This window comes from Dipteris shenzhenensis, chromosome 14, assembly GCF_047967505.1.
Source record: "Dipteris shenzhenensis isolate YYH24624 ecotype China chromosome 14, Dip_SZ_1.0, whole genome shotgun sequence".
NCBI lineage: Eukaryota > Viridiplantae > Streptophyta > Polypodiopsida > Gleicheniales > Dipteridaceae > Dipteris > Dipteris shenzhenensis.
Window position 1 is genome coordinate 27,102,119 of NC_141609.1, and position 19,572 is coordinate 27,121,690.

General features: G+C 38.8%; 1 protein-coding gene across 1 annotated transcript; it reads left to right on the forward strand.

Moving 5' to 3' along the window:
- The first annotated feature begins 2,193 nt into the window (after positions 1–2,193).
- LOC147894402 (uncharacterized) lies at positions 2,194–4,511 on the forward strand. Its single transcript, XM_087384828.1, has 7 exons — positions 2,194–2,411; positions 2,562–3,024; positions 3,194–3,293; positions 3,534–3,706; positions 3,795–3,822; positions 3,916–4,021; positions 4,152–4,511. The coding sequence occupies exons 2-7, from the start codon at positions 2,761–2,763 to the stop codon at positions 4,231–4,233; spliced, it is 753 nt and encodes a 250-aa protein (XP_087240954.1). The 5' UTR covers positions 2,194–2,411; positions 2,562–2,760; the 3' UTR covers positions 4,234–4,511.
- Positions 4,512–19,572: the final 15,061 nt, after the last annotated feature.

Genomic DNA, 19,572 nt, shown 5'->3' on the forward strand with positions numbered 1-19,572 from the left:
GCTGGTACCAGTGCCCTTGAGGTAGGTGGTGCTTGTAGGGTTGAATTTTCAGGGGCATCGTTGTTCTTGAATACCACCTCGTTGGTTGCCGCTAGTGTTGGGCTCGCTGGATATCATCAAAAGGATTTGTTACATTGGGAATAATATTGCTTGCTTGGAATGCCACTTTGAGCTATGGTTTTCAGAGAAATTGAAAGGTGCCTATGTTTTTTAAGGCGCTTAAAACAAACAATGGGAACTGAAGCATATATGATGAGCAAAGAGATTAAACCTTAAGAGGTGAGGATGGACATATCATATTACACGATCCATCCTTAGAAAAGCAATGCTTCCTACAAATTTCCTCAGCTCTTGTAGCTAAGAGACACGAAGACATCATGTATTCGGGGATACTTGCCATGTATTGCAGAATAACCTAGCTCTTATGAGCGATGAAACAAAAACATGCTCTTGCTCTTACTACAGGGAGGGGGGCGATACGTTACAAATGGCATTTACTATTGTTTTTATGTGACCGATTTCATTCACTTCAAATGTATCATAGAAAGTAGGAGTCATCGTTGATACGTTTTGCATCTTCCACCTTGCCTGATATCCGAGGGTTTTCATATTTGCTCGTTGGAAAGAAAGAGTGTGGAAGATGATTCTTCATGCCTCAAAGCAAACAACACATTTAAGCTGGTCTAGATGCACGTAGCAGCTTGACTTGGTGTCAACACATCCAAGAAGGTCTTCAAAGTGTACACACATAGACTGTCTGCCTTTGTCACTCGCTCTTGAAGATCCACTTGTTTCATGGCTCGTCCTGCTGCACTCTCCCTATCGTCTAATTGCAAAGCTTTAGTGCAAAAATATCACTGAATTTGCTTCATCTGCGAAAGCATTCAGGCGTATGCTTTGTTCACGGCCCAATACTACAACGCACAAAATGATCTCAAAATTTCTGATCGCTAGCCCGGAAGAATATTAAAACAGTTGAATCGAACACTACAAGAAGGTGAAGCGACTGAAGCCTAGCTTGGACGCTAGGGGAAAAAAGGACTGCATGCCCAACTTATTCAACACCTGCGTTGCGCAAAGCATTCGTGCTTATGGAAGATTAATCAAACGTTTGTCATCCTCACAAAGGAGGCCCAACGTAAAACGAGATTCAGCACTACAAAGTATGAGGTGTACCTTTGCTACATATAATATTCCGTATTGTTATTGCACGCATAGCAGGTGAGCTACAATGATCGTGAATGAAACAAAGCTTGGGAGCAACAACTGAAGCAAGCAGAGATGGGCATAGAGAGCAAGCACACGTATGAAACACAGTTAACCTTGAGCGCACACTTGAGACGCCACAGCTTCGAAGGCTGTCTTCAAGTTCTTTCGTGGTGCTTTGTGGATACCAGACTTGCTAGATAGAGAACTCTCCTTAGCGCGACCCTTCACCCATGATGGATCCACCGGGATTGCAATTGTTCTTTGGGGTGCAAGAAGCTCGATAACGCAACCAGCTGAGCGTGAGACCACACCGGCTGCATCGCCACCAGCTTCGCTACCAACAACCTTGGCAGAGGTGACTTCCTCTGTGCACGGGTCGACCCTGGGCTTGCCAAACTTCTCCAACTCTAAAAAACACGAAGCGCTCTAAGAACAAACAATTTCAACCATCCTATTGTCACTTTGTGAGAAAAAGAGAGGGCAAAAAATGAACAACGCATTAACGTAGACAAAGAAAGACTCCACTTCAGCATTGCCGGGCACATCAGGCAAAGTTCCCACTGCCCATGTCCATGGAGTCGGCAGGGCAGGCAGCATCAACTATCTCTAGAGCACCAAAAGCAGCCATGTCTCCGAGCCAACAAATAAACTTGCAAGCAAAAGGAAGGTTGAGTTCGCAAGCAAAAGCAAGGTCGAGCAGATGGTCGTTCATGCACAGCCTCCGACGTTCCTTTATTTCTCCAGGCATAGCTAAAAAAATTGGAAGCGTGGCATACTTGGCCTGTTGCATTTTGGGAAACTCCCTCACCACGACAGTCACTCTAGCCTACGTCGTGCCAATAGGCCAACTCACAACCGGGAACTAAGTGAAACATGCGTCCCAAAACCAATCAACGCTAGCCAGCAAAGCCTGGTTTCGTTACTAAAAGGCCTCCCCTTTTTCTAGGGAGACTTACTAAAGGCCTCCCCTTTCTAAGGGACAGGCCAAAAAAAGTTCACTTTTTTACACTCATAATTGGAATCTCCCAGATTTGAAAATAGCACTTCTCCCAATTAGAACAAAGGTTCTTGTTCTTCTTTTTTGTGTCCGTCTCCGCAGAGGATCGCGCCAATCTTGTTGTTGATCGAAAGAATCTGAGGTTCTTGGAGTTTCTTGCTTTACTTTTGCGTCTCCATAGCAATTATCAAATTCGTCACTCCAGGTATAGGGTTGCAGATCTTTGCTCTTTTCCTTTTTTTGTGAGAAGATTTGTTCAGCGCTCGAATTACCGGGCTGCGGCCCAGTGTGAGACGCGGGGATTTCTGAGGGCCGCGTTTTAGATCGCCATCTGATTTGAGAAACTTGTTCGCAGAGCGCGATCATCACGCACCTTGCAAAATTTTACATGAAGAATCGAGGAAAGGAAGCAAACACGCAGTGGTTTCCTCATCTTTGGGACCTGAATGGGAAGGATTCATTTGGTGTCAGCTGATTTGGTCTCGATCTGCGGCCTGGTTCATGGCTGGGTGATAAGTTAGGCAGGTGGAGATCCAGTCCTGTTTTTGGTGACTATGGCGGCTAAGTTTGACCCGCCGGCGGTGGAGATTGATCATCCGGAGCTTCTTAGTAATTTCACGGAGGAAGACTCTGAGATTAACAGTGAAATTGCAACGGGGCAAGAACAGGTTGCGGAGAGATCTGCAAGCGGTTTTACGATGGAAAGGGATCGGTTGCGCGCTGTCTTGGACCACTATGAGCGAGCTCTGGAGGACTTGAGGATGTTCGCGTCGGAGAAGTCTTTCGGCAAGCAGTTCCACACGAGCGATGATGATAAAGTACCATCAGAGCACTTTGCTTTTTAGAAGGATTTTGTCTGAAGCTTTGTCATGCCTTCCCATACATAGATGTAACAAACTCGCATGATATGCTGTTCTGCACTCTGGTTCTCTCCCTTTTTTTTGCTGGAATCTACTCACAGATGCTTATCGCTTGAAATTTTGGCAGTTATATGACAAGCTGGAAGCCAAAATTGCATCGCCTGATTTTCTTGAGAAGCTGGAAAGTACACACGACCTTGCTGTCAAGGCTGTACCTGATGGTCAAGGTAAGTCTCGTATTCATAGGGAGTCAGGGACCCTTGCAAGATGGCCCCAGTATGTACTGGAGAACATAATGTCTTCGCTGGTAGATTAGGCTGTGTAAAACTATATTTCACTTGTGAACTTCAGATGAACAAGGCTCATGGGACGTGATAACCGAATGGATTTGATTATGTACTGGAGAGCATAATGTCTTCGCTGGTAGATTAGGCTGTGTAAAACTATATTTCACATGTGAACTTCAGATGAACAAGGCTCATGGGACGTGATAACCGACGTGGATTTGATTAGCGCTGACCTGAAGGATTCACGTAACTGTCTGGATCCTGAAACCTATGTCATGGTGAATCAAGAAGATATTATTGAGGGGATGGCTTGTTTTATGGCCAGATACGTCTCCTCTCTTCCCCAAGCAAAGGTGACATGCATTTCCTTAGCCTTTAAATTCTCAAGTCTGGCTTGGAAATACATATTTTCCTTAGTTCCTGTTTTGTTGATGTGTGCAGGAAATGACCCCTAAACAGCTTCAAAACGGTGAGCAGGCATTTAGTCCGCATAATTTGTTTGAAATCTGCCTTCTTGCTGTATTCTCTTATTGCTATTTGAAGCTCATTGTTCTTTTAACAGCTCTCAAGAAGGCTTTTCGTGTTCCTAAGAAGGGCAGGCTTCGGAGGCTCTGGAGTGGCAGTAAAGCTCTTTATACTGCTGCTTCCTGGGGAGCAACAGCAGTTAGGTAATTGGCTATCATCTTAGATCTACTGTACAGGCACATCCTTCCTTTTTATTTTGATAATGTGCCAGAAATGAGAGTCACATCAGTATTGTGACTGGGTGTCAATTTTGACCTTGTTTTTGGAATGCAGTCTGTACAATAATCCAGCCTTGGTCCAAGCTGCTTCAGTTGCATTCTGGACATCGCTTCGGGTTGTCACAAAATATGTGTAGCATTTGCATTTCAGTTGAAGCTCCTTCAACATGGCCACAGATTTGTTGTGACGATTGTTGATCATGTTGAATTAAAGGAAACATTTCGTTGTGGTCTGTGATCAACATTTCAATTGTGTAAAGGATTGTTTAGGTCCATGGTTTCAGGGCATTTTTGGTTCTGGAATTGTGGCCATATTGAACAATGCAAGCTTCAAAGAAGCTCAGTGCTGATCATTTCCGAATGTGTAAATCATTATTGTGACAACGGGCAAGGGAAAAACTATATTGTTGTTTTCCATTGGAATCAGTTTTGAAGCTTTTCTTCACCCTTTTTGTTTCCCTAGATGCTTTCCATTTGAAAGCTGCTACTTTTGTTCTTGATGGCCATGGGCATGGGTAGATATGCAATGGCAAAAGCTGCTGAATAATCGCCCATGGAGGAGTTGTGTTTCCTTCGTGTGGACGTGCACCATTAGCAAGGCAGGCAGTCGCTTTTTTGTGCATTATTTTCTTTGGTTGAAGTTCAGAAATACTTTCCTTCGATGCGAACATAAGCGTAGCTTTGCTTACCAAGTTGTTATTATTTTCTATTTTTCTTGTTCACTCATAATTTTGTCTAAATTTGCTTAGAAACTCCCTTTCATGTGATACTTATGAAGGTATATACAGTTTTCAAAATTACATCTAGTATGTGTAGGGAATCTGCCCACCTGGGCACAATACCAAAGAACAGATGACACATGCATCATTACCATGTGGATGCAGTGGCATAACCAGACTAGCATAGGCTTCACATCCATTTGTGATCCTCGATTCATGAGTGTGGAAGACTTGCATTTACTAGTGCATGATGCATCTGAGGAGCCATTAAGCTAGTGCAGGGTTGTACTAGCAGCAAATGACAAAGGCAGAGTGTGACTTTTTAACAAGTCAACGAGTTATTGGTGTTAGGGCAGATTTGGACTAAAAACGGGTATCATAGGAATGGATTAAGAAAATGAATTAAGGTTTTTAGAGCGGATCTCATCATTCGCTCAGAAAGTGTACCAACTTGGGCTTTAGAGGTTTCGACTATCCTCCAAAGAGCTTGTAAAAGTTATCCCTCTTCTCTCACTACGAGTGTCCAATCTTGTACTGACCTCTTATGCCAATTCCTTAGCATTAGTATATTTATGAATCTCATCTTCAAGCTAGGTATGAAGAGCTTCTTGCATTATAGAAATCGACTTATAGATCATTTAGATGAAGTGATCCTTGAAAACCATGCATGTATTGAATTAAACTTGATACATGAGATACACCCATCGAAGGAGCCGTTTGATAGCCCAATATGCCTTGCTTCTACTCTCCACAACCATTCTTTTCATTTCATGATGTGTAGCATACTTGGGTGCAACATCCTCAAATAGAGCCATGAGATAATATAAGAAATAGATTTAAGGTTGAAAAATAAGATATGAAACTAAAACATGGCAAATAGATTGAAAAGAAAAGATGAGTTATAAATGATTTGAGACTAGAACGTGGCAATACCCCATTAAGAAGAAAGGATTTAAGGGTTGGAAAATGACTCAAGTGCACAAGATTTTTTTAAATAAAGTACTTTTTTTGGTAGTTTTTAAAGGATTAGAAAGTTATACCTTTGTAAGACTAGAATATATCCAATTGTACAAATTTAGATTTTTTGTTTTTATAAAGTTAGAAAGATATACCTTCGCAAGACTAATCATGCAAATTTATATTTTTTGTTTTTCTAAAGTCCAAAAATTTACAAAGAAATTATAAGAGAAAACGAAAGAGAAGAAAAAAAAGCTATATGTGTCTTCATCTTAGTCATTGATCTTGATCTAGATCAAAGGTCCACATTAAAAGGTGCCTACTACTTCTTAACCTAGCCTTCCCAAAGTTAAAATTAGTCACTTGGAGCCTATCAAAGTGCATCCACCATCCACTAAAGCCATCACAGGTCTTTCAGCTAATCACCATACACCAAATTAAAGGTACCCATGTCAATTTACTTAGATGCAATAACACCGAGTCAAAATCTTTATGCCATGATGTCTTAAGAGTCCTACTATGTTTCATTTTGTTTCGATCATCGTTGCCCAACATATGTAGAAAGCCTATGCTATCAATTTTAAATTCTAAATCTTAAGTCATAAATGCTAAACCATAAAACCTTCATCTTACCTAAAGTACTAATAATAAAAAACTATAATTAATAAGTAGATTATTGAAAAGAGACTAATATTAATGTAATTGTTGCTGCTGCAGCGCTTGCTTGCAAAGGATTCTCATAAAGGAGATGGCTATAGATTTTGTTCCAGGGATGGAGGTGATTTTATGTAGCAAAAGAGAAGTAGTTGCATTTGCTACAATCCATAATAGTGATTCAAATTCTCTTTCACTTTAAAAGACTTGCCGAAGATAAGGTGGCAGTTATTGTATCAAATATTCTTAGTGCACATGTTGAGCTAAAGCATAAGTGTCAAGATATGGAATACTTGGAGATGTTATGTCTTATAATGTTTTCCACAAATCATTTATTGCATGGGATAGAGATGAGACTTATCCAACACATATCATTAGGAAATTTTAGTGTGGGAGATATTTTGCAAGTGGTATCATTTGCAAATAAGAACATAGTGGAAGGTCAAGTCTTGGGATTTGAACAAGTGGATCAGTGGTCATTTGCACAGATGAGGATTGTTAAAGTTACTAATGATGTTATGGATGATAACACAGCATCATTGGATGGTTCCTATTATGAGGAAGGAGAAGATTTGAGATGGAGCATGCAAATTTGAAGATTAAAAAAGTACATGTGGTTTTCAATGATAAAGATAAGGTATAGTATAATTTAAAAGGACTTAAAGAATATGCCAATGAGCCAAGATTTGTCCATTTAGGCGTGGATGATTTCAATGGACTCAAGTATAGAAATGACATTCTATTAAAAGTGGATAAGTTCATTAGTACCGAGAAAGATAAAGAAATCAAAAGCAATGCCTTCTTTCGAGTGGATGAATGCATGCATTTTGAGAAAGGCAAAGACATCAAAAGTGTTGTCCCTTGAGAATTAGATGATTTAAATGCAATCATCTATGGAAGTGATATATTATTAGAAGTGGATGAGTTCAATGGTATCAAGAATGCAAAAGATTTCAGAAGCGATGTCTTATCTAGAGTCGATGAATTCATGCACGCCGAGAAGGATAAAGATATTATCAGTGTTGTCCCCTCAAACTTGGATGATTTCAATGCACTTAACTATAGAAGTGATATCTTATCAAGAGAGGATGAGTTCATCGGTCCCAAGAAAGCAAAAGGTTTCAGAAGTGATGTCTTATTTAGAGTGGATGAATTCACACACATTGACAAGGGCAAAGAGTTAGAAATTGTTGGCTTATCAAACATGGATAACATGGATATTGATTCAAATGGTTCTATGATTGCTTCAAAGACAAGAATGAAATCAACAAAGGACTATTTGGTATTTGACTTTGACTGTGATAAGATCAAGGATACAACATCCCATGAAAACAAATTGACAAATAAATTTAACAGGGTGAAGTGTACAAATTCAAATTAGGATGTACAAAAGAAACAAAAAATGAACATACATGTATGAAAAGCAAAGTTCTAGACAACATATAAAGCCTCTTAAAGTATTTGCAATAATTCATATCGCATTATTAGAGGATTATCACATGGCACATACTGGGATTTGGCTAATAAACCAAAGTATGGAGTAAAATTTAACATTTGTGGAAACACAGGAAGGCCCAAAACAAGAGCCTCAATGGTCTCGGCAACATCAATTTTCAAAGACTACATTCATGAAAATGCTTTACCTTAACCCCATCTATCTGAAATGCATCTTCCGATAGGTTTGACAAAAAAAAAAGTATTTAAGTCCATTAGAGAAACATAGAGGCAAAGAGGGCATGCTTTGACATCTTTTAACAATTTGTATACTCTCTGGAAGAAGAGCTTTAGACATGTTAAAATACCAAAGAGGCAAAAAATGAGAATTTCATCATGGACTTGTTCGGCATTCTAGAGTAAAATATGAGTTTTGGAAGGAGCAAGCTATTTCTCATCCAAATGAGTACATGTGTGTTATTGTATATGGTATGGATAAGAATACAACAACATTACCTAGATTTTTTAACACTCCACCTCTCGGGGGGTTCACTACATGTAAATCCTCAATATCACATGTGTTCAAGGCATAATTTGAAAGTCCCTTATCTATGAAAATTTCATGAATAAAACAGACTCTTTTTCTATTCTATATGTGAATACCCCCTTTAAATGGTACCCTTTTGTCTGTAAAAAATATGCAAAAAGAATAGTTTTAAAATCCCTTCTGTTGAACCCACGTGCTATGCTAACATATTTGTGAGTGACCCCCCCAAGCTCTGCCTAAGCGCTACAAGCAAAGTACTTTTTGAAGACAAAATTATGTGGAGTGTTAATGCATGGATATAAGTTTTTTGTAAACATATGGATTGATTACTTGCATCTACACTATAGCAATCAAGTTGTGACATCCATTATGAAGGCAATTCACAGTGTACATGTAGAAAAAGATCGCCTACCTACAAATTTGAGAATACAGACAGACAATTGTAGACGAGAGATTAAGAATGTACTCTTCTTTGCATTTTTCTCAATGCTAATTGCTCATTGAATCTCAATGAGATTGAATTTGTGTTTTTGTGGGTTGGGCACACACATGATGATATCAATCAGGTATTTAGCACAGTCTCAAGAGAGCTCAAACACAAGGACATGGAGATGATGGATGACTTGATAAGAAAATGTGGGAGGCGAGTTGGTGGCCACAAGGAAGGTACAGCATGCTCCATGGTTGAAAGGATGTAATGATTGGAAGAGCTTTATTCTACCTTTCATACAAAAAGGTGGTGATGCCCTGATAGGTCATAGCGTTCCACACTACTTTCACTTTTTCTTAAAGGATGAAAAACTAGTGATGGCATGGCAACACTATTCTCATGCTACAACATGGGAACCTTAAGAACCTTACAATCTCTTAACTTCAATTCCAAGATCAGAAATGCATCCAACATCGGCTCCTATAAAAGAATTCAATGAGAAATCCAAAGGTGAAATAGGAGGCTTAAAAAAACATTTTATTACATACAAAGAGGAAATGTTGAAGAGATTTCTTGATTGGAACTCTCTTGGAAGGAACATACTGATGTTGTAATTAGGAAGACCTACCAATTGATAAAGGACCTTGAGAAAATGTGAGAAGATGATGTTAAGAGAGAACGACCTTTATTTTGGCCAAATGTTGGTAACGACTTGCGCCCAGCTTGTGGTCTATTTAAAAATGAGTTTGAATCACTGCTACCATGCCCATATTGTGGACCAAAGAAGAGAGGGTTTATGCCACAAATAGACATAGACATCCATTGTTTTGTTGCAGTTCAGTCATCAAACAATGAACATGAGAACGTGACGTTATGGGTTGCAAAAGTGGTGGATGTGAGAATGGATGACCGGGGAAGAGCTACAACATTTACACCGGTATGATATGAACTACGGGGTAGGAAGGAGAACCAGGATAACAATACATTGTATACTAGTTGTCTAAAAAAGGAATGGGTTCCAAGCCACGAAGCAATTTCAAAGCTTTCCACAAAGACAATCATAGTATCCTAGAAATAAAAAATGAAGAAAACAAAGAAGCACATGGGGTATGATGTAGAAGAAAAAATAAAAATACTGCAATGAATCATTTCGCACATTACAGAGTTCTTAGAGATTCTCGCTAAGGAGGAAGTAGAAGGAGATAAAATAAATAAAGAATGCTCATGATAACACCATTCAAGCATCAATAAAGACTAAAGGTGACAGTGGTCAGAGGAGAGAGAATCAAGATAGCACTCAAGCGACAAGTGACGACAAATTAGACATTCAAACAAGCAAATGTTAGGATCTCCCATTTGTACTTAACTCATTGTAAATGTAGAATTAAATTATTGAAAAGTCCGTGATGGACTCCTTTGTACAAAGACTCATCCAAAGCAATATTTTTTGTAAACTTATGATAATGTAAAATTGCAAGCATAGCTATTGCTATTTTTTTGAGTACAAAAGAGTCTTCCATGTCTCTTGTCTATATAAACCTTTTAATTTCTCTAATTTTTTTTGAAAAACAAAAGGAAGACATACTTAGCAAGCAAAGCAAAGAATTAGAAAGATGTGGAAGGACTCAAAGCACTTTTTAACATTGTTTGGATGGACTCACTACACAAGACAGTCTTGGTAGGCTTGTTATAAGAAATTCTCTCAAGCATCCCCTTATGTATTAGTTGCCAAATTGAACAAACTTAAAAGCACACCTCTTGGTTATAAATGACGAGTTGAAATGTTCCTATGGAAAATTTTAAGGCATGGATTTTGATTTTAGAGGAAGGAAATATGCCTATGCGATAGCTAAGCATAATCGCTAAGAAATCATAGGTAACATGTCAAAATGCTTGCCTCTCTCTCTCTCTCTCCAACTCAAAATGCTTTTGTCTCCAATCCCCCCCCCCTCCTCCCCCCCCCCCCCCCCCCGTCTCTCTTTCTCTCTCTCACACACGTAATCCTTTTCTTCATTTTTTCCATACAACTTACATTCTTTCCCTTGTTACCCCTTTGGCAAAACTTTTTACACTACCTCTCCCCTCTCTCTCCAAATAAAACTTCCTCGCACACTCTCTTACCTTCCCCTTTCTTACTTCTAATTTCCCTCACACCCTTTCTCAACTTTCCCCCCCTTTTTCTTCCTAATCTAAACCCTGTTTTTAAATAAAAATATTTTTTTCTCCTAATATTTTCCTAATTTTCCATTTTTTCTAAAATTTTCCTATTGTTTTTTCACCCTTTTTGTCTAATTTCATTTTTTAATATTTCTCTATGTTTCCTCTCTCTCTCTCTCTCTCTCTCTCTCTCTCTCTCTCTCTCTCTCTCTCTCTCTCTCTCTCTCTCTCTCTCTCTTATTTTCCCTAAATTCCCTAAGTTTAACTCTCTCAAACTTCTCCTCTCCCTATTTTTCCTCTCTCTCCCTATTTTCCCTAAGTTTTGCTTTCCCTCCCCCTTTTTCCTAATTTCTTTAATTTTATCCTAATTTCCTATTTTTTCGTAATTGTTCCCTATTTCTCCCTATTTTTTCTTTTTTTTTCTCTAATTTTTTCTAGAAATTTCCTAGTTTTTTCCTACTCTCCCAATTTCTCCCTTTTTTCTTAATTCTTATCCTAATTTCCTATTTCCCCCTAGTTGTTCTATATTTCTCCATATTGCTTTCAGTTTTTCCTAATTCCATTAAAGCCTTTCTATATTCTCTAATTCTTCCCAAATTTTCTAATTTTCCCTATTGCTTCTAATTTTGTCCCTATTTCTTTCATTTTTTATTTTCCCTAATTTTCCATTTTTTCCTAAATTACCCCCTATTTTGTACTTCCTACCCCCCCCTACTTTAAATTTCCTTACTCCCCTGAATTTTTTCCTTTCTTCCTTAAATTTTCCTTATTTCCTTAAAATTTCCCATATTTTTACATTTTTTCCTATTTTTTTATTTTTTACTCTTTTCTTATAATCCTTAATTCCCTTTATTAATTTTTCCTTTTTCCCTCCCTTTTTTATTTTTTCTAAAATTCCTCTTTATTTCCTTAAATTCCTTTATTAAAATTTCCTTTCCCTCCCATTTTTTCCTTTTTTTAAATATCCTCTTTATTTCCTTAAAAATTTCCTAAATAAAATTTCCTTTATTTCTCATCTTCTTTTTTCTTATTCTGTATAATTTTTTATTTTCCATACTAGTTTCTTTTTATTGTATTCCCAATTCCTTACCCCTTGTCTTTTTTCAAAATTTTCCTAATTTACTCCTTGTTTCTTCCCTGTTAGTTTCCTTTCCTTTTATTTTTCTGTTGTTTCCTAATTTACTTCTAATTTTTTCCCTAATTTATTAGTTTGATTCCCTTTATTTAATGTTTATTTTGTAAATTGAAACCCATTTGACAATTCCCCTTCCCCCCCCCCCAGGCCCCCAACTCTCGTGCGATTTCTGCCAGGGTTTTCGACCATTGATCTTCACTCTCATGACACTCTTCCTTGATTGTCTAAATCCCCTCGGAATGGTTGCTCCATCTACTCACATGTTTGACTTTTCGACTCGCTATCCATCTATTTAAACCCCCCTTGCCTTATGTACCCCCTAACAAACCTCTCAACACCCCCTTCTTCTCCTACTCTCAATACTCGTCTACTGCCACCATTGGGTACTTGGTGACCTCCTATTAACATCCATAGAGTACAGTTGCCGAATGCAAGGTAATAAGTGATTAGAGGTGATTAGGCTTCATAATTTACTTCAATGGTTGCAACCATAGAAGGAGTACAGTACAAGCTCAGTGAGTTTGAGCCCCAAATACCCCAAGGCCAAAGCTTGCAGGCAACGTGCAAAACCATGGAAGGAGTACAGTACAAGCTTAGGGAGTTTGAGCCCCAAATACCCCAAGGCCAAAGATTCTAGGCAACGTGCAGAGATTACATGTTCTAGCTAATACCCCAAGGCCAAAGAGTGCAGGCAACATGCCCAGGTTGTATGTTCCAGCTATAAGCTACGGTTGAGTGTCTCGAGGGAGTTAAGCCTCACCACTCCAGGTTTTGAGCCTTGTACATGGGGTTCGAACCACAAATGGCTTAAGGCTTTAGGGCGCTCAAGGAGTTTGAGCCCCAAATAGCCTAAACCTTGGAGGCACGAGGCTAACACAAGCGCTATTTGGGGACCGATTAGGAACACCTCCGAATGCCGGGTTTGTCCCAAGCGCTCTTATATGGTTAACACAAGCGCTATTTTCGCTAGTAGGGAGAGATGGAAAGAATAGCAATATGCCTTGGCACCCTACAGCAGGCCCAAGAGCCTTTTATTGTAAAGAGAGGAAGAGTGCTAAAAGGAAAGGGTTGGCCCTCCCTTCAAAAGGTGACATGTATAAAAGGCCAAGTGTTGACTTTGGTCTTCATTGTTGTTTGCACAAGTTTTAATACAAGCTCCCTCTTCTCTTCCAAGAGAGTGTTTTAGGTGTTCCCTTGTTTCCATTGTAGTGCCCTTGTGTTTGCCACTCCATCCCCCTTCACTCTCCTCTTCCCTTCTCCTTCTCCCTCCCTTCTCGCCTCTCTTCTCCCCTCTCCCCCTTCCCTCTTTCTCTTGTGGAAACACATTGCAACAATCTAGAGGCCACTTGAGTGACACTTGCAGACGGCTCGTGCCTTGCATTTGACTCGTGCCTTACATTTTGGATCATTTAGAAGCTTGTTTTTGATGCTTTTTAGTGTTTTGAGTTGATAGGAACTTAGTTGGTAAGATTGCTAAGGAGTGTATGATGTTCAAATATCCAAAAAAATAAAAAATGATGATTCTTGCTGATTTTCGAAGTTGTTTTATGTGGTAGAACTCACCCCTCAAGAAATCTTGCATTTTGGCTTACAAAAATTATTTTTCTTCCAAGTTTTTTTCATTGTGTAGGTAGACTAGGTAATGTGGCACCCCCCTAGCATAAAAAAGTCAGAGTAGAAACTTAAAATCCCCCAAAATTCCACAAAAACCAGTCGACGATGTAGTGTTCCACTATCCCCACGAGTTGGCACATTACAACTATCCCGTCGACTGGTGTGCTAGCTGTACCCCATCAGTTAAACTTTTTTGACCTGGTGCATTAGCCGAATCCCACCGACCTAACCTATGACCATGGCCTAACTCACCACCACCTTGATTAAATGTGTGTTAGACTTAATTATCCTGTCGATTTGACAGCCATTGACTCGTGGCCATAGAGCTATACCACCGATCGTTGCTATCTTGTTATTCCGCCGATTGGCACAGTAAGCCCACCCCCACCACTTGTTACCCATATCAAATCTTGACCCATAAATAGGTCTATACATGCCTTTCTATTTTACAAATCCCTGTCGTGCACACTACAACATGTGAGGGTCACCAACATTGGTTTGTCATAACCATGTTCGGCATCGATGTGGTTAGAAGAAGAAAAAACTTTGTAAGAATCTAATGCATGATGGAATAAAGATTATGGCTAGGATTTATTGCATTTCAAGTAGCATAGCATATTGTTTTGGTGTAGAGAACCCTTTCTTTGTCACAATTCGATGAGAAATATTTATGCTAGGGTAAGGGCAGATCCTTGGCTCTATATCTTGTAATTGATCGAGACTTGGTATTATTCTCATTCATATTATACCAAACATCGTATAATATCTTGTCCCATAAATAGGTCTATACATGGATTTTTGGTTTGAAAAACCTCATCGCACACATAGAACACATGTGGGTCACCAACGTCAGTTTCTCATAACTGTGTTAGACACCAATAGTCAAAACAAGATGCAACTTGGTATGATTCTAATACATGATGGAATAGAGATTGTTTAGGTTTTATTTCATTTTGAGTAGCGTAGCATATTGGTTTATCATAGACAACTCTTCTTTTGACACACCATGAGCTCAAACATTTTTGATAGGGTAAGTTGAAATTCTTTTCTCTATATCTCATAATGGAACAAGAATTAGTATGACTCTCAGTAACATTCTACCCACTAGTTAGGGTAAGATCAAATCCATGGCTTTATACCTCCTAATGGACTGAGAATTGGTATGCCTCTAAGTCACATCATGCCCAAGCTTTATATTGAATCTTGTCCCATAAATAGGTATATACATGTCCTTTTTTAAAAAGGAACTATGTTGCACACACTGGAACATATGTGGGTCGTCACCGTTAATTTTTCATAACCATGTTGGGCATCCATGGTCGAAACAAGATGAACTTGGTAGGATTGTAATAAATGATGGCATCAATTTTGTGGTTAGGAGGTATTGGATTTGGAGTAGCATAGTGTCTTGTTTTAGGACAGATAACATTTCTTTGTAGCACCTTGAGGTGAAACATTTCTAAGTTGGTAAGGTCAAATCCATGGCTTTATATCTCATAATGGACCGAGACTTGGTATTCCTTTAAGTCACAGTGGACCCAAGAGTCGTACCAAATCTTGTCCCATAAATAGGTATATACATGTTGTTTTTTCAAAGAAAACCCATCACACATACTAGAACATGTGTGAGTCGACAACGTTGATTTTTCATAGCCATGTTAGGCACCGATAGTCTAAACAAGATGAAACTTTCTAGGACTCTAATACATGCAAATTATATGCAATGGTTATGAAAATTTGCACAAATCTTACACCAGATAAGATGAAGGCGTGTCTAAAGTATTATAGGGATCTTAGATTAGATAAGTTGAAGGCATGTCTAGAGTATTATAGGGATGGAAGATAAGCTTATATACATATACATATACATATACATATACATACATACATACATACATACATACATACATATACATATACACATATCTATATATCTATCTATCTATCTATCTACACACACACACACACACACACACACACACACACACACACACACACACACACACACACACACATACATACATACATACATACATACATACATACATACATACATACATACATACATACATACATACATACATACATATATATATATATATATATATATATATATATATATATGTATGCGCACGTGTTAGAAGAATCTTATTTGAAAACAGGAAATATGTATGTAATATATACACACATAGTTATATGTATATGTGTGTGTGTATGAGAGAGAGAGAGAGGGAGAAATATATTATATTATATATAATTCAATACATCAGAGAGGGAATGGAAGAAGAACGTGGGATAGGAGAGCGAGGAATTAGTGAAAAGTGGAAGTGGGAGTGGGGAGGGAAGAGTGGGATGAGGTCACGGGAGAGAGGGAGAGGAGTGTGGAGGGAAAATGGGGACGTGGGAAAGGTGGGAGGGGATGAGAGGAGCATGGGAGGGAATGAGAGACCAAGATAAGGGATTGGGGGCCGATGACAAAAAGAGAAATATGGAGAGATCCAATGGGAGAAAACCCTAGTTTTTCCTATATATTCTCTCTTTCTCTCATTCATTCTCCATTCCAACAAGGAAGAGCAAGAGGAGGAAAAACATTCTTCTCCAGACTCAAATCCTTCTCCACTCAAATACTTTTCCAGGTAATTCTTTTTCAAGTTCACTTTCAAATTTATGATCTTCCTTTAAAGTAATTAAGGAAAAAAATTATAGAGAGAGAGAGAAAAGTTTAGAGAGAGAAAGAGAGAGAGGAGAGAAGTGGAGTGAGAGAGTCGCCATGACCACCGCTGCAACAGTGAGAGTGAGAAGTGAGTGGAGTGAAGTGAGGGAGAGAGTGAGGGAGTGGCCATGGCTACTGTTGCTGTTGTGGCAGTGAGAGTGAGGAGTGAGAGAGTGTGTGGGAGGGAGTGGTCGCTGTCACCGCTGGCGAGAGTGAGGAGTGAGGGAGTGGAGTGTAGTGTGAGGGAGTAAAGTGGCCACGGCTGCTGCCATGGCAGTGAGAGTGAGGAGTGAGAGTGTGAGGGAGTGGACTGTGATGAAGTAGAGTGGCCACAACCGCTACCACCATGGTAGCAAGAGTGAGAAATTGTGAGGGAGTGGAGTGGCCACGGCCGTTGCCATGGCAGCAAGAGTGAGGAGTGGATGAAGTGGAGTGTAGTGTGAGGGCGTGGAGTGGCTGCAACTCTTGCCACGATAAGAGTGAGAGAGTGTGAGGGAGTGGGGTGGCCACAACCGCTTCTGTGGTAGAGCGAGAATGAAGACTGAGGGAGTGGAGTGGCCATGGCCATTGTTGTGACAGTGAGAGTCAGGAGTTCCACCAGGATCAAAGGTTATGTCTCCCAGAAGGATGGCAAAACTTTTATCCCAAGAGGGTGATCAAAATGGTGATGTGGCCTATGGTCATGTGGCAAGCTGAGGTCACATGCCAATTACAAAAGTGTGCCTATGTGGCACAATGTGGGTCATTGTTTGCTTGGGTGTAGCCATTTTTGTGAGGTTTAGGGACTTTTCTATATACAGGTATCTTGCATGACCCATAACCATTGCTCAACGGAATTCGGCAAACTTCGTCTTCAAGTTCTAGTACACATTCCAAACTTGAACATGAGAGCAAAAAATTATGAATAAAGGATTTGTAACAAGACCGTTAAAGCATTATAAGTGCTATGTTGCATGTGAAGCATGCATCCTTAAGACTATAGGATATAACAATTTATTCAAAAACATCAAAATTTTGTTCTATATATACATGCAACCAAGTAATCATCCAATGTTGTGCTAAAGTGATGCATACCCATTTGAGGGCACACTCCATAACTTTTTAGTGAGAGAGTGGAGTGGCCGCAACAGCGAGAGTGAGGAGTGAGGAGTGGAGGGAGTGGAGTGTAGTGTGAGGGAGTGGAGTGGCCATGGTTGCTACCATGATAGCGAGAGTAAGGAGTGAGAGAGTGTGAGGGAGTGGAGTGGAGTGTAGTGTGAGGGAGTCGAGGCGGTAGTTGTCGCCATGGCAACGAGAATGAGGAATGAGGGAGTGGAGTTAGAAAATAGCGAGAGAGAAGTAGAGAGTAGTGAGTGGACAACGAGACAACAGGAGTAGAGTGCCGCGGTAGAGTGAGGGAATGAAAGCAGAGAGAGTACGGGAGTGGAGGCAGAGGAATGGAGTGTCACAGCAATGAGGGAGAGGAGTGGAGGGAGGTTGCCACGGCGGTGAGCGAGATCTCTCAGTGAGGGAAGTCGCTGGGAGAGGAGTGGATAAGACAAAAGCAAAAATCTAAAAAAAAGTCAAAGAAAGGGAATGTGAAAAGATTTCAAATAGTTAAGAAATGAAATCATACCTCTTTTGAAGATAAGTGAGCCGTAAGAAGTTGAGGAGTGAGTCATATGAAGTTGTACGAAGTAAGAATGAAAATGAGGAGAAGTTGAGAAGTGAGTCGTATGAAATTGTACCAAGTGGAAAATGAGGAGAAGTTGAATGGAAATGAGGAGAAGATAAGAAGAAATAAATAAATGAATTGTACAACAAGAGGAATGAAATCATGAGAACCTCAGAATCCAAAATTTGAATTTCCCCCTCTCCCTCATCCTGCCATGTGCCCCCCCCCCCCCCCCCACCTCACCATGCACACCCCCTCTCTCGCCATGTGCACACCCCCTCCCCCCAACCCTCCCTCCCTGTTTTTTTGAAACAACATTTTTAAACATTTAAAATCGTAGAGAGAAGAGTATCTCAGAATTTAAATTTTGAATTTTGAAGCAACCTTTAAAAAATTTAAAATCATCCCACTTTTATAAAATTTAGTTTATATTTTTTAAAACCATACCTAAGTAAGAATTATAAGAACTGAGTATATTAAAAAAAGAAGTGAAAAGAATTTAAAATTTAAATTTAGAAATAAATTTTTTTAAAGTTAAAATTTTATTTTATTTAAAATTTGAATTTAGTAGTTAGATAATTATTAAATTAGTAACAATGTAAAAATTTAAGTTGCTTGTACTTTAAAAAAAAAGATATTTTTATTTACACTTCAAGTGTTAATTTGATTTTATTTAAGTTCAAAATTTGCTAGCTAGAATTTAAATGGAAATTTATTTATATTTTTAATAAGTTAAATTTAATTTTATTTGCATTGTAAATTTAGTACTTAGAGATTTATTTTTCCAAATGAAATTAATATAAATTTTAACTTTATATTTTTTTCTCTCCTTTTTAAAAAGTTAAATTTAAATTTATTTAGGTTATAAATTTAGTAGTTAGAGAATAGTTGTCTTCAAACTTGAAATTATTTTAAATTTACTTTTTATGTGCACTTATAACCTAAGCAAACTAAAAAGAACTTTAGAAAATAAATTATTTCTTGCTTTTATTTGCTTCGACAGTTGGTGTAGTCTAGATTAGTTTGCCTTAAAGGAGACACAAGTTTCCAAGTTGCCAATCAAAGCCATGCTCAAATTTTCTCGACTAGTTCCTATAGTCCTTTCACTCACATGTGGTTTCACTCACAACAACCCTCAAGCGATGAGCACAGTTCAATATTGGCAGCTATATGTATCATTGTACAGGGCAGTTGAAATTGAAATCACTACGTAAAGTAGATTATAGTTTTATCAGTGTGTAGGGCGGTTGAAGAGTAGATACAGTTTTATCACTAATAGATTAAAAATGCCATCAATGATTGATGTTTTTTTATACATTTATGCACATAATTAATCTTTGTAAAGCTTTCTAGCTATCCGCATTATTTTTTAAATCATTTATGTATATATTTGATCCTTATAACATCTTCTAGGCTATTCCTTCTAAGCTATTCTTAGATGGTGACAGTTGTATCATTGGGC

Excerpts from the sequence above, each read along its gene's own strand:
- LOC147894402 (XM_087384828.1), top strand. The coding sequence starts at position 2,761 with ATGGCGGCTAAGTTTGACCCGCCGGCGGTGGAGATTGATCATCCGGAG. Across the intron at positions 3,294-3,533 it reads GGCTGTACCTGATGGTCAAG|ATGAACAAGGCTCATGGGAC; the intron begins GTAAGTCTCGTA and ends TGTGAACTTCAG. Across the intron at positions 3,823-3,915 it reads CCCTAAACAGCTTCAAAACG|CTCTCAAGAAGGCTTTTCGT; the intron begins GTGAGCAGGCAT and ends TTCTTTTAACAG.